At 41.6% G+C, this 14,242-nt stretch overlaps 1 protein-coding gene across 2 annotated transcripts; it reads left to right on the forward strand.

Annotated features, from left to right (window-relative positions):
• The first annotated feature begins 657 nt into the window (after positions 1 to 657).
• ralbp1 (ralA binding protein 1) lies at positions 658 to 12,650 on the forward strand. Of its 2 annotated transcripts, none has more exons than XM_040016014.1 (10): positions 658 to 786; positions 2,720 to 3,022; positions 6,743 to 7,174; positions 7,266 to 7,615; positions 8,125 to 8,286; positions 9,015 to 9,146; positions 9,475 to 9,585; positions 9,666 to 9,787; positions 10,647 to 10,767; positions 10,914 to 12,650. In XM_040016014.1, the coding sequence occupies exons 2-10, from the start codon at positions 2,773 to 2,775 to the stop codon at positions 11,214 to 11,216; spliced, it is 1,983 nt and encodes a 660-aa protein (XP_039871948.1). In that variant the 5' UTR covers positions 658 to 786; positions 2,720 to 2,772; the 3' UTR covers positions 11,217 to 12,650. The 2 variants fall into 2 exon arrangements, with proteins under 2 accessions (XP_039871948.1, XP_039871958.1); XM_040016024.1 differs by lacking the exon at positions 658 to 786 and adding an exon at positions 1,734 to 2,118.
• Positions 12,651 to 14,242: the final 1,592 nt, after the last annotated feature.

Here is a 14,242-nt window from a genome sequence, read left to right on the forward strand (position 1 = left end):
CCTAATGACAGAAGAATGAGCCATTGTAAGCTTATAGAGGCAAACATATGCTAATAATGTGAGTATGTCAGGGCAATACAGGGCATGTATGTGGAGCCAGACAATAATGAGGTCTGCAACAAGCATTTCAGATACATCAGGAATCAGCTCTGTGGCCATTTGTGTTTGCAGGGGTGATTGTCAGGCAGAAGTCTCTGTGGACTATTTTTGCAGATGGCATTGTGATCTGTAGTGAGAGTAGGGAGCAGGTGGAAGAGAGCCTGGAGAGGTTGAGGTATGCTCTTGAGAGAAGAATAATGTGCGTGAATGAGAGGGAGACAGGTATAACAGTGAAGGTAGATGGGTTTAAGCAGCAAAAGTTTACAAGATTCTAGCGGGTTCTCATATGGTGTATGGTTTGGAGACAGTGGATTTGATAAAAAGATTTTCACTGACAGTGACCAGGATGGACAGGATTAGAAATCAGTATATCAGAGAGACTGCTCAGGTTGAGCAGTTTGAAGACAAAGGTTTGGTGTGATAGAGGAGGATGCTATGGATGGGGTAACATGAAGGGAACACATGAAACAAGAAGAAGAGGACTATGATATTTCTCAGTTATATTTCTCCTGTTTTCCCTCACAGATGTTTCACTATTTCTTTCACTTGAGTTAAACACGATTCTATTTGCGTTTAACTCCATTTCCCGACACGCACTTGTGCTTGAGCGCAAGCGCAGATGGGTTTATTTGGTATACAGGCAGCCGGAAGCTATACTGTGAAATAAACGGAACGGGATAGTACTTGGTAAAGTTTCTCGCCTTTTGTGTTTTGCCTGATTAAACATAATGCAGCGGTTAGCAAATATAGTTTACCATCTGTAGCTAACTGTGTATCAGATGTAGGTTTTTGTTTGGACGGATCTTCGGTTTTTATCGCTACTGATAGGCTGGCTAACCAGCTAGCTTAGCAGGATGGCAGCTAGCTGAACTGTCGTTAGCATATGGGGCCCTACGTTCAGAGGAGGGCAGCTCTCTGTGACAGTTTGATTGTAAATTCATCGAAGATACAGAAACGAACCTTGCTATTTAAATAAATGAGCAGATAATAAGTAGCCAGCTGTTCTAACGTCATTTTTAAGGAACCCAGCAGAAAATGGTGATTTAATTTGCCCAAAGCGAAGGAAGATTAAAAGAGAGTCAGGCTTGAATAATCTGTTTGCAACCAGAGTTAATTTAGGATACTTTAAAGGAACATGTGGCTGCTTATTTTCTTGAAAAACGTGAATTCATTGCACCCTAAATAAATTTCTGTTATGTATTGATGTCCATCATCTAGGAGATGTTAAACATAGTTTTCATACCTGTATATTTTTCATCAGTTGTCTGTCTTCAAACGATCATTTTGTCAGACCAGGTTAGTTGTAGACTAGCTTCCAGAGTGGGTTTGCCAGCTTCAGCTTGGTCTTTACTATCGAACTATGTGTAGCTTTTATTTGTTTCAGTCTTAGTCTTTTATATATGTAATATGATGGGTATTTGTAAGTAGCTCTGATAAGACCAACACAACACTGATGAATCATCTAAACATCACAGTCTTTAAAAAAAACCCCAAACACTTGCGCTGAAGCCTCCTCATGTTTCTTCAGAATTGACTAAATTAGGAAAAAAAATAACCTTGACATTTCCTGTGTGCACTTATTTTCTTTTATCTCCTTTTATAGATACTCATGACTGGTTTAAGATTAAGGTTTCATTTCTTATTTTATATCCCAGTTACCTAACATGTTTCTTTTTCACATCTAGTTTTAGTTAACTATAATAATCATGATGTTCAGCCTACAAAACCTTAGAATCAATAGGTGCAGTCACGTAATTTAACTCACTTCCTTAAACATGTGGAAGTACTCAGCACTTCCTTTTTCTGTTTACCGTCCACAGTGCGGACAGCCATTGGGCTGTTTCAGGTAGCTGTCTGTATACAGCCCATCACATGATTTACAGTAATGTGAGATGATGAGCTTCAGATAAGTCACTGTGTCTCTGACTGGTGAGGTGATCGTTTGGTTTTTTTCCTACTCCAGCTGTCTGGATTGACATGTTGGATGCGGGATTGTTTGAATGACAGAAGCCCCATCTGGTGGGTGGACATTACTGGTGCAGTTGCATTTTTTTAGGGATTATCATCGTACTGTTTAGAAACAAAGGAAGACAACACAGGAAAGAGTTCCAGCTTGTTTTACTGTTCTGCTACCTTAACATCTAAAGATCGGTTACAGATCGTGATTATTTTACATACATTCTCTCATCTGTCTGCAAAGTCTTATGTTAAACATGTTTAACTTTAAGTGGTATGTTGTCGTTCACTTTAAAAACTTGATCTTAAAATGAAGATTTGTTTTTGGTGGTAGACATACTTCTCTGACAATGATTGGATTCTGTTTTGAGTTTATCTGCGTTGCTGTGAAAGCATATTTCTATCGTTGCAGTGTGCTCTAACATAGAAAATTAAGCTCTGTTATACCGAACAGGTTGTAAAAGACAGCATACGGTATCCACAGGATATATCTAAGTCACTGGTCCTGAGATTAAACTACAACATTAACAAATGAGCTAAGTGCTCTAGTCTGATTATATGGCTGAAAAGGTGCACAATTACTGATGTTTTTGTAGAAAAGATTTTTGAACAATGAGTTGAAGCACTGGTTTAAGTCAGAATTTTGTACTTCTGTCCACTGCAGGTGTGATGGAGGGGTGACGTGTGAATCAGAGGAGTGATTAGGCCAAAGCAGCCATGACCGAGTGCTTCCTGCCCCCCAGTAGCAGCCCCGCAGAGCAGCGCAGGGCCGAGCACCCCGGGGGCGTGGCCCGCACCCCGAGCTCTGAGGAAATCAGCCCCACCAAATTCCCCGGGCTGTACCGCACCGGGGAACCGTCGCCGCCTCACGATGGACATCACCACGAGCCTCCCGATGCCTACGTCTCCGACGATGACAAAGAGCACAGCAAGAAGAAGAACAAGTTCAAGAAGAAGGAGAAAAGGAGTAAGATGCTTTTTTTTGGGAAACATGGATTGAGGGAGGGAAGGACAGTATAGAACAAGTGAACTATTTGAGATTGCAGGCTTATTTTTGACTCTGAAAATAGCACTTTAAAAAAGTTTTTTAGCACCAGGTGATCTAAATATGTATACCTGTGTAGAAACAAAAAAACAGTTTTCTTGGATGTGGAAATATGATAATCTGGTTCTTCTCTAACATGCACTACAGCCTTTTACTTTTCCAGGCATTACCGGAAAAAACGTGCACGTGAGAACCCAAATGTTAGATCTAACATCTAAACTTTAGCTCCCTAACACATAGAGCTGGGCGATATAAGATTTTTTCATATCATGATATGTTTTTTTCATTTCAGGCGATAACGATATATATCACGATATAAGCCAAATAACTATATTTGTAAGATTTAAATGTGCCGTTGCTGACAAGTAAAATGTGAAATAATCAGCAGCTTGTTTTTATTTAAATATTTATTTCCCATAATAAGTTCAACAGGGTAGATGTACTTAAGGAACATGAGACTTTTTCAGATAAATAAAGGCAAATATTGCAAACTACACAAAAGGCAGCCACTAAAGCGTTTAAGTTTCAAAATAGAACAAACGAAACAGACTACTAAATTGTCAATTCCACTTAGAAACAAAATATTAATTCTAAAAATAAATCTTAGTTTGTTTTACAGAAGAACAGACAAAACTGACTAACTTTTGTCAGTATCAAATAAACTGAGAACTAAAAGGAAATTCTCAATCTCTCCTTGTTGTATAGCTTAGCTTTTCAAACAGTTTTAACAGTTACTTTAGTCTGACAAAAGCCGAATGATGAATTAGCGCTTCCAGTCGAGACTGAGGCTACGTCCACACGTACACGGGTATTTTTGAAAACGGAGATTTTCCATTTTCGTTTTAAAAAATAATCCCGTCCACACATAAAGGCAGAAATGAAGGAAAACGCTGCTATGAACATGCCAAAGCAGCAGGTGGCGCTAGATTCCTAACCGTGTAGAAATGTTGGCCAATCAGAAGTCTAGAAGCTTCGGTGGGAAAAAGTAAACAAAGCTGGGGCATAGAAGCAGAACCGAGTCGTATGTGTGGAGGGACAGTAACTGTGTGTATATGTAAGCATTTAAACACTGCAGAGAGTAGAATTAACAGTAACAGTATTGTAGAAATTCATTTCACCGAAACAATAACGTGGCGCACACCTTTGATGCTGCGTTTTCTCCGTTTTTCTAGTCCACATATAAATGCAAAAACTGAGTTTTCAAAAATATCCACCCTGGCCGGAGTTTTTAAAAATCTTCGTTTTCAGTGACCAAAAACGCCGTTTACGTGTGGACGAAAGGTGCAAACGCATAGAAAAATCTGCGTTTTCAAAAATACCCGGGTACGTGTGGACGTAGCCTGAGCATGCACCAGTTTATTGTATTTCCAGACTTGCTTTCGGCACAATTTACAGTGCGCGCTACTCTGTTTTTTGTCAGACTTGAAATAGCCGAAATACCTTCACACTACGGAACTTCTATGGCTCTTCCGTTCGACAATCTCTCCGGCATTGGAACCATCATCTGTTTTCTCTTCGGTCACGCTCGGTTGATTTTTCTAGTCGGCACACTCATTTCCTCCATTACCCGGGCGGTACGGTGGCTGGCTGCTTCCCAAACAAATACACATGTGCGGCTTGGCACTTGTGCTGTACGTAACAAGTCACGTGACGTGACGCTGCGGTTGTGATTGCGCTACTTAATTTGGATTGGCTGTTCTTTTTTTTTCTTTTTTTCTTTTTCTTTTTTAAAGAGGACAAGAGCGGCAAGGTCTATCGCAATAGTTTAATTTTTCTATCGAGAAAAAGTTATATCGCGATACATATCGTTATCGTTCTATCGCCCAGCTCTACTAACACAAAGTGTGACTGAAGTCCAGTCTTGGGAACAAAGAACTTAATTGTTTCTTGACTTCAAAGAGAGTGAGTGTGTACACTGAGGACATTGTAATCTAAACTCCAGTAGTGAGAACTTCCCTCTTATCGTCTCCTTCTGTGTGCTATGTGGGAAAAGGCAACTTCGGACAGTATCGAGTTCTGATTAGACGTAAACTCTGATGTTGTCCAGAGTTTACATAAAAGGCCTCGTGTTTCCACGTAACGGTAGCCAAGCAGGGTGGCCAGAGTTTACTGAGTATATCCAACTCTGCAGTATAGATTGTGTTATCACCACTATCGCTGTGTTTGCTTGTGCTTGAGTTATCATGTAATAAACTGTAGTAGCACCTTAATTCTAATTGTATTGTAGTATTATGGCAACCAATAGAGTACACTGTACAGTTGAAAGAAAAAGGTGCTTTTATAGTGGGTGCTAAACTGCGACACCCATCTCTCAAAATACTTCACAAGACCTTTTTTTCACTTACTTTGTGTTTATACACCACTTTCCCTTTAATGATTAGTTCTTATTATTGCCTGCTCTATTCCGCAATGTTTTTCTTTTTTGTTCTGTCTCCTCCTCACCTGCAAATGGTATTGGCAGATGGCCCTACCCCTCCCTGAGCCTGGTTCTGCTGCAGGTTTCTTCCTGTTAAAAGGGAGTTTTTTCTTCCCACTTTTGCCAAGTTCTTGCTTAAAGGAGGTTGTTTGAGTTATCTGTAGTATTGTGGGGTTTCTGCCTTACATTATAAAGTGCCTTGAGGTGATTGGCAACATATAAATAAAATTGAATTGAGACCAAGAGGTTAACACAGTGAGAGAAACAGAAAATACTGACAACAGTAGAACACAACAGGACACACATTTATAATCAGACTTGGGCTGGTTTATGAAATAAGCACGATTTTATAGCTTTGCAACCATTTCCAAACAACCAGGAAATGAAGTCTGGTAATAAAAAGCTGTCAGATGTTGTTCTCACAGGCACAGCAGGACAGGTTTTACATAATAGAAATCACTACAAACCCTATAATCTAGTTTAATTGAGCCAAAGATTAGATTACATTTTCAAAAACATTCCAACGTTTTTTTTAATATATGTTTTGGAGGGCGGCACATGGCTGTGTTATTCGTCAACAAGGAGAAAAATTTAGAATATTTCAAACCTTGTATTTTAACAACTGGGAGCTACCGAGGGAGCTAAAGGTCACATCAGTACTAATGAGGCGAGCTACTCCCACGTTTCCATCCTGATGGCTGCAGTGGTGTGAAATGTTCCTCTGCTGGGGATGTTTTTCACCGTCGTCCACTTTGTGTCATGATTTTTCCATGCCTGGATTTAGCTCCTACACCAGGATATGGTGGGAGAGAGGAAGAGATGGACAGATTCAGCACACACCCACTGAACCCAGTGAAGGTGTGTCTCAGGCAGCGGTGTGATACGCAGAGCCCATTCTTGGGGAAACCCAGCGTAGATAAAATTAGGAGGTTGAAAGTGACAAGGGGCCCCTCGCTATCACTTTAAAAAAAGCTTAGAGTGAGCTGTTCTGGAGAGGAGCGTTGTAAGGTGCAGTGGGAGCTATGCTAAATCAGTGGCTGACCTCTTTTCCTAGTCCTCATTCTCCCCCTCCTCTGCTATCTTCTCTCTCTCACCCGTTTCTCTTCCTGTTTCTGTTTCACTGCTATCATAGTTCGGTTATAGGACGGAGATTAGAAAACAGAGGTGCTACTCCCTTCAGATCTAACCTGATTTCTGCCTCTTCTACTTTTTATTTACTTTCACAGCGGAAGGATACGCCGCCTTCCAGGAGGACAGTTCGGCAGACGAAGCAGAGAGCCCGTCCAAAATGAAGCGCTCCAAGGGAATCCACGTGTTCAAGAAGCCGAGCTTCTCCAAGAAGAAAGAAAAGGATTTTAAGGTGAAAGAGAAGGGTCCCAAAGAGGACAAAGCCAAGGATAAGAAGTCAAAGGACCTGACAGCTGCAGATGTGGTGAAACAGTGGAAGGAGAAGAAGAAGAAGAAGAAACCAACCACAGAGGCAGAACCGGTCCCAGTGGAGACCCCCACCTTCAGGCCCATCTTTGGAGCCCCACTGGCTGAAGCTATCAAGAGGACAGCTCTGTATGATGGCATCCAGCTACCAGCCATCTTTAGAGAGTGTGTGGACTACATTGAAAATTATGGGATGAAGTGTGAGGGCATCTACCGGGTTTCAGGTATCAAACATTTTGATTCTACCTTCTTCCTTTTTTTTTTTTTTAAACAACGTCTCTGATTACTCACATTGGCTCTTTTTTTTTCTTTCAGGTATGAAGTCCAAAGTAGATGAACTGAAAGCTGCGTATGACCGAGAGGAGTGCCCATGCTTGGAGGAGTATGACCCTCACACGGTCGCCAGCCTGCTGAAGCAGTACCTCCGCGAGCTGCCCGAAAACATACTCGGTCGAGACTTGGCCCAGTGGTTCGAGGATGCTTGCGGTCGGCAGGTCGAGGCCGAAAAGGTGACGGAGTTTCAGAGGCTGCTGACCGAAGTGCCGCTGGAGAGCCGACTGCTTCTGTCCTGGCTCGTCACACACATGGACCACGTCATTGCCAGGGAGGCAGAGACGAAGATGAATATTCAGAATATCTCCATCGTCCTTAACCCCACCATACAGGTCAGTGGGAAGGAGATCAATCAGTGAAAATGCAAATGCACCGTTACATGGGAAAGGGAAGAAATATGCAAGAAGATCATGAGTTGGGGCAGAAAACATCAATTTTCCAGCAACAGGCAAACTAAACATCAAATAATAATGTGGCGCTTTGGCTCAGGCTCAGATACAGCTAAAAAAAACCAAAAAAACAACCCTCCCCCTAGCAACAAACCAGTGAAATTTTATTGGATCAAAGAGTCAGTTCATCTCTGAAACCCTGGCCCAGTTTAGTGAAGCTAATTTATTCCCATAGGGGACATCTCTGTTGGTGCTCCACTTATTCTGAACCAGCAGCAGCAGCCGCCACAACTCTGTTAAATAAATACTTCTCCCACTTAATGAGCACAGTCCAGGGCCAGTTTAATCAGGCTAAATAAACATGCAGGAATTTGTATTGTGGAGGAAATGGTGCAGATACAATTCAGCTTTGTGCTCGTTTCCCTCTGGTGATCCGTGTGCCTCCTTTCCAGATTGGGAATCGTGTCCTTTACATGTTCTTCACTCACGTGAAGGAGCTGTTTGGGGATGTAGTCTTGAAGCCAGTGGTGCGGCCACTCCGCTGGTCCAACATGGCGACGATGCCGGCTCTGCCCGAGACCCAGGAGAGCATCAAAGAGGAGATCAGACGGCAGGTGGGTTCGGTCCTGTGGCAACTAATGACTGCCTATTTTAGTGTTTGAACAAATGAGTTTAAAAAAAAAAAAAAGTTTCTTCTTTTGCTTCATATCTTAATATTTGCTGCAAAAGGAAATTATTTTTTTTAATATAAGCAGATGATGATTTTCCCTTAAAGCAGGTTTTAAAATGTTACAACATAGTAATGCAGCTTTAAGGCCTTTTCTATTTATATTAAAGTGTCTTGTCAGCAGTTCACATCTTTATCTTGGGTTTGTTTCTCAGTGTGCCAGAACTCACCTGTATATTAAAGAAAATGCCAGAAAACACGTCAGCTTCAGATGGTTTAGTCTGTCGATTTGAACCCCAGTCTCTCGGCTGAAGCTGTTTCTTTAACATTACAAAATGTTCCTTCGTGGCCTGGATTTCCAAAACAATAAAACATCCCAGAGGAGGCTCACACATCTCAATCCCTCCTAGATCACCTAACTTAGAATATACTGAAAAGTTATTGTAGATTTTTTTTGTCCTATGATGCTCAAATCATGTTAATTATCCACGGCAACTAACTTTATTTCTGTCATTTATAAGTGGTTATGCGTGAATCTCAGACTGCCCTTTTTAAAAAGATTATATGGTTTATTTTGCTACTTTATTAAATGTGCTTGGCTCCTCTACTTGTCTTGAGCGGATTGTTGTCATCAAGTAAATTTCAGCCAATATTTATGAAGGTATTTGTGTGTAGGAGTTCCTCCTGAACTGCCTGCACCGGGACCTGCAGGCAGGGGTGAAGGACTTGTCCAAAGAGGAGCGGCTCTGGGAGGTTCAGAGAATCCTGACCGCTCTGAAACGCAAACTGAGGGAGGCCAAACGTCAGGTAATCTGTCTATGTCAGTATTTATGTTTCTCTGGATACAATAGCTGTTTGTATACCCAGTAATACCAGTGAGGGTTTGAATTTCCACCTCTTCTGAGATGTATAGAAATTATAAACTTCACTAAGGTAGGAAACAGCAGTAAGATTGTTTCTTTAGTCTGTATTAAATTGAGCTGGGAGTCCTTAATAAACTATAATGTGGCCCTACACAGTAACAACAAAAAGGCAAATGCAGATGAATCGACTAAGATTAAAGCATTGTCTTGTTATTTCAACTAGAACTACTTTCTAACTGTGCTGTATGTGTCTGCTCTCCGTGGGGCTTTAGGAGTGCGAGAGTAAAATAGCCCAGGAGATAGCAAGCCTGTCAAAGGAAGACGTTTCTAAGGAGGAGATGACTGAGAATGAAGAGGAAGTCATCAACCTCCTTTTAGCACAGGTAAGTAATTCATAAAAACACATCGATCAACAGCTTGCCAAGAAAACCTTTAAACGTCTTCTCGTTCTCTCGATAATCAGGAGAATGAGATTCTGACGGAGCAGGAGGAGCTGATCTCTCTTGAGCAGGTGCTGCGTAGACAGATTGCTACTGAGAAGGAGGAAATCGAGAGACTGCGGGCAGAGATTGCAGACATACAGAGGTAAAAGAGGACAGTGATTAAATATGAGGTGTGAACAAAGAGTTCCAGTGTTGGAAGTGTAAAATTTATAATCTATACCTGATGTAAAAGTGGTCAATGTCCCATTCAGGTACATTTTCTTGCGGATCTTTAGATCATTTTCAGTGTGACTGCTGATTTCAGATCCCTCAGTGGATGTCTTGTTGTGTCCTTTGATTTGTGCGTGAAGGACCATATTGGGCTGTTTTCAGGACAACACTCTGGTACCATTGCATTGTGTGAACCCCTGTGAATGTCTCCTCATTAGCAGCAATACCCCTGATGACATTTGAGCCTGTTTGAGAGAAAAACATGATGTTTTCCCTCTGGTTTTATGGTCGAGCAGAAATGGTGCATTTGCTGTCCACTCAAGTCCAGGGATTGTCCGTCTGCCTGGAGTGAGCTCTGTTGCCAGATAGAGGCATTATACAAGTATGTGGCCCAACAGGTGTATGGGCTACTTGGGTCTATGGGCCACTCTTGCTTGTGCTGTTGTTGGTCCATCAGCCAGTCACAGAGGAGAGCGAAGTGATAACACACAAAGAGCTGAAGTGAAACAGAGTGTTAAAAGCAATGAAAAGTGTCCACTGCAGCCACTGCCTGTGCTTTTAATACTCTGTATTTTGATCTTTGAAGTTTTTTTTCCCATTCCCAGTGAACTCCAGTATCCCTCCCTGCTCTATTCCAGCTCACCTGTGAACCAGTCAACATTCGGCAGCCGCTTTACGTCTTGCTTTAAGTTGCTTTAAGACCGTGTATGTGGTCGGACAAGTTTATGGGACCATGAAGTAAAACACGACATTAGATCCTAGCAGTAAGCCAGCATTGTGTTCCTCCGCAGTCGGCAGCAGGGTCGCAGCGAGACAGAGGAGTATTCATCAGACAGCGAAAGTGAGAGCGAGGATGAGGAAGAGCTGCAGATGATACTGGAAGATCTGCAGAAGCAAAACGAGGAACTAGAGGTGAGAAAGCATCCAGCCTCCACTACCTGTTGCGGTGGTTATTCATATTCCAGAAGCTCAGCATGCTTTTGTTTCTGGTAATAGTTAAAGTATTGGCTGGAGTTTTACAGGATCTAACTCTGAATGTGTACTTTGTTGCCCTGAAGAACAAAAACACTCACCTGAACCAGGCCATCCACGAGGAGCAGGAGGCCATCTTGGAGCTCCGCGTTCAGCTTCGCCTCCTGCAGAGCCACAAGCTACAGCAGGAGTTGACCGCCCAGCCGCCAGCCGAGCAGGCTCCACCCACACAGCCGAGCCCGGAGGCCCGCAGCGATGAGCAAACCAAGCGCTCCGTTGCTGCCGTGGCGCCTACCGCCGATGCAGCTGCTGCCACCACCAACGGAAAGGCGGCTAAGGATCCATCAAAGCCTTCACCAAACAAAGACAAGAGAGACACCAACATGTGAGACCTCTGTGATGCTTTTGATGGTCGTCTGTGCTGGTGTTCGTCTCTACCGTGGGCCAGTTGTCCTGCAGCGTTGCTCGCTATCCTGCTGGAGATGTCACATTGCAGAGCTCATTAGTGACCGTGTCCACCAAGTGGCAGACAAGGAAAAACCTTTTATATCGTCTTTGGTGTCCTAACCTTCTTTTTCACATCCTCATGCAAAAAAACCACCCTGAAAAAAAACAAACAAATGCTAGGTTTAGCTGGTGTAGCGGACAACTGACTACCACTGTAAGAGACTAGCAGGGACCATGTTTTCAAATATGCCGTGCCAAGCCTGTATGAAGGAGGAAGGAAGGGGAAATGAAGGCAATGAGAGTAAGAGAGGGTAGATTGTAGATTATTTCTCACTGGTGAGCAAGTCAGGAAGCGATCACTAGACCACAAATGTCATCAGTCCCTGTCGCTCAGATTCGTCCCTTACCTTGATGCAAATTTGACTTTTTCTTTTGGATAGAGACCACTGTGCCATAACTTGAGGATGCCCCAGAGAACCACTGATAACAAAAGCTTTTTGAATGATGAAGAATTTATGATCGGTCTATCTATATATTATATATTTAAGTAGTATTCTGAAGTACACAGATGACTATTCAAGAAGTACATTAATTTTAAGTTGCAGCTTTTTAGTAATATATAAATATACAAATAAATATATTGTAGAGTCTCTGGTTCGTTTTCTTCTTTTGAACGGCAGATTCATACAGAGAAGCGTTGCACCTCGCAACTAACCGGTGGATGAAAACACGAACAGCCAAATAACAAATGTGTGTTCATCGCTGCAAAACGCAGACAAACAGCTGGAGGCCACACTTTGCTCCGTAGTGCAGTCGTCTTCTCAGTTACCTTTGCCTGCGCTGCACTAACGAGGAAGAGCGGGAGATCATATTTGTCCAGTTTAATAAGGATGTAACAAGTCTGTGCTGATGATTTATTTTTTGCTTCCTATATGGGTGGAGACACTTTGTTTTGTACTCTTCATGTGTGGAGGTTTTCTTCAATCCTTTCATTTCACAGCTGATCCGCGTCTGCTGCAACCTAACGTCATTGTTCGATAATATTTAAGGCAGAGATGTGTCCTGATTTACTTTTTCTGTATATTATTGTAAAATTGCAAACATACTGTATTTTCAGCTCTTCGTGTTTTGTCTTCTTGTTGTTGTTTTCTTTTCTTTTTTTACCATTAATAACCTGTATGGAGTTACGCGAGTGCGACTGCCCTGCTTTGGTCACAGGCAAATCCATGCAATCTCATCTGGACTCCCGATTCCATGAAACTAGAACAGGCTCAGAAGCTTCTCGTGAGGTTATTTTCATATTGTTCTGAGCTTTTGTAGCTGATTGTTACAGACAGTAATGCTGTGAAGAATAAAGTGTCAGTCTAAAATAATTATCTCACTGTCTCTTTTCCTCAAGTTTACCTTTTCACTCAACTATGTCTGGCTGGACATGTATTCCATATTTAGTACTTCTCATTTTCCATTACACAGTATCTGCCTAAATACAAACCTGAGCATCTCTGAGAGAATAGAAAGCTGGACTTTGACTCTGAAAACAAATTACTCAAGAGATAGTGGAACCACCCAGCTTTTTTTTTTTTTTTTTTGGTCAGGGCTTTAACTGGTTTCCGATTTGGAAACTAGGCTTGTCAAGTAGGACTAAAACAACTAAGAGAACAACGGATGTTAGGAACTGTCTTTTCAAAATTAAAGCTTGACTTGAATTCACGTAACATGACCATTTTCTCTTGGAAGGAAGCAATGGTTGTAATTTAAAAGAGTAGATTTACATAGTCTACTGCATTTCAGGAAATGTTGGCTCTATAGATATACAATTAATATTAACCGTAGAGCTATACATACCTTCACTGGGCATTTTATTAGGTACAACTTGTTATTACAAGGTTGTAACATTTTTGTTCCTTTAGATTTGGCTTAATTCTTATGTCTTCATGGCACAGATTGAACAAGGTGCTGGAAAAATTTAACCATAAAGATAATGACAGCATCACACAATTACTGTTGAGTGGTTGGCTGAGTCTCCTGTTCCACCATATCTGAAAGGTGCTCTATGAAATAGAGATCTGGTGACTTTTGAGATATTTGGAGACATCTGAGCACAGTGAACAAAAAAAGAGATTTAAAAAAAAAAGGGATAAAAAAGGATGTCTATAAGGATATGAACATGTCAGCAACAATACTCAGTTAGGTTGTGGTTACAAAGATGCTCTCTTCACCCAGCGTGTGCCAAGAAAATATTCCCCTCATTATTACACCAGCCGCAGCAGCAGTTTAATTGTTGATAGAAGGTGGGATGGATCCATGCTTTCATGCTGTTTACAGCAGATACTGACCCTGCCATCCATATGTTGCAGCGGAAATCAAGACCCGCCAGAACAGAATGTTTTTGCATTAATCATCAATTACTGCTGAGCGCATGTAAATTGTAGCCCCAGTTTGCATGGTACAGGTTTGGTATTCAGCATGTAAAGGAAACCTACAGTATTCTACCTAAATGCCAGATATGGTCAATGGTCTTCATGAGTTAACTGTTATCTTACCTGGTGTTCTTTTTCTTTTTTAACCATAGATTTCTTGCAACATTTACAATTACTGTGTCACAGTCATTCCTCACTCTTCTATGAAAAATAATAAAATCACAAGTATATGACTGAGAATTGCCTGATAAGTAGCTTATTCAGTCTTGATGGTTGTATTTTCTTTTATTTGTGGTCATTTCTATCATGTACCACAGAAACCTGCATAGCTTGTGACTCTGTGGTTACTGTCAGTTTTCCTCGGTGCCCTCCCCATCTTCCTTTGTTTCATGATGTTGTAAAGTATGTTAACAGATTGGCCAGGTATACAAAACAGCTTGGCACCTTAATGGCCAAAATCAAGTTGATTTATAAGAAATGCCTTGGGCCCATATATGGTAGTAGTTTGGGTGCTGAAAGTGAACAAAGTCTTGTCAAAAGTCAGACTA

This window comes from Simochromis diagramma, unplaced genomic scaffold (genome assembly GCF_900408965.1).
Source record: "Simochromis diagramma unplaced genomic scaffold, fSimDia1.1 OVJJ01000205.1, whole genome shotgun sequence".
Classification (NCBI taxonomy): domain Eukaryota; kingdom Metazoa; phylum Chordata; class Actinopteri; order Cichliformes; family Cichlidae; genus Simochromis; species Simochromis diagramma.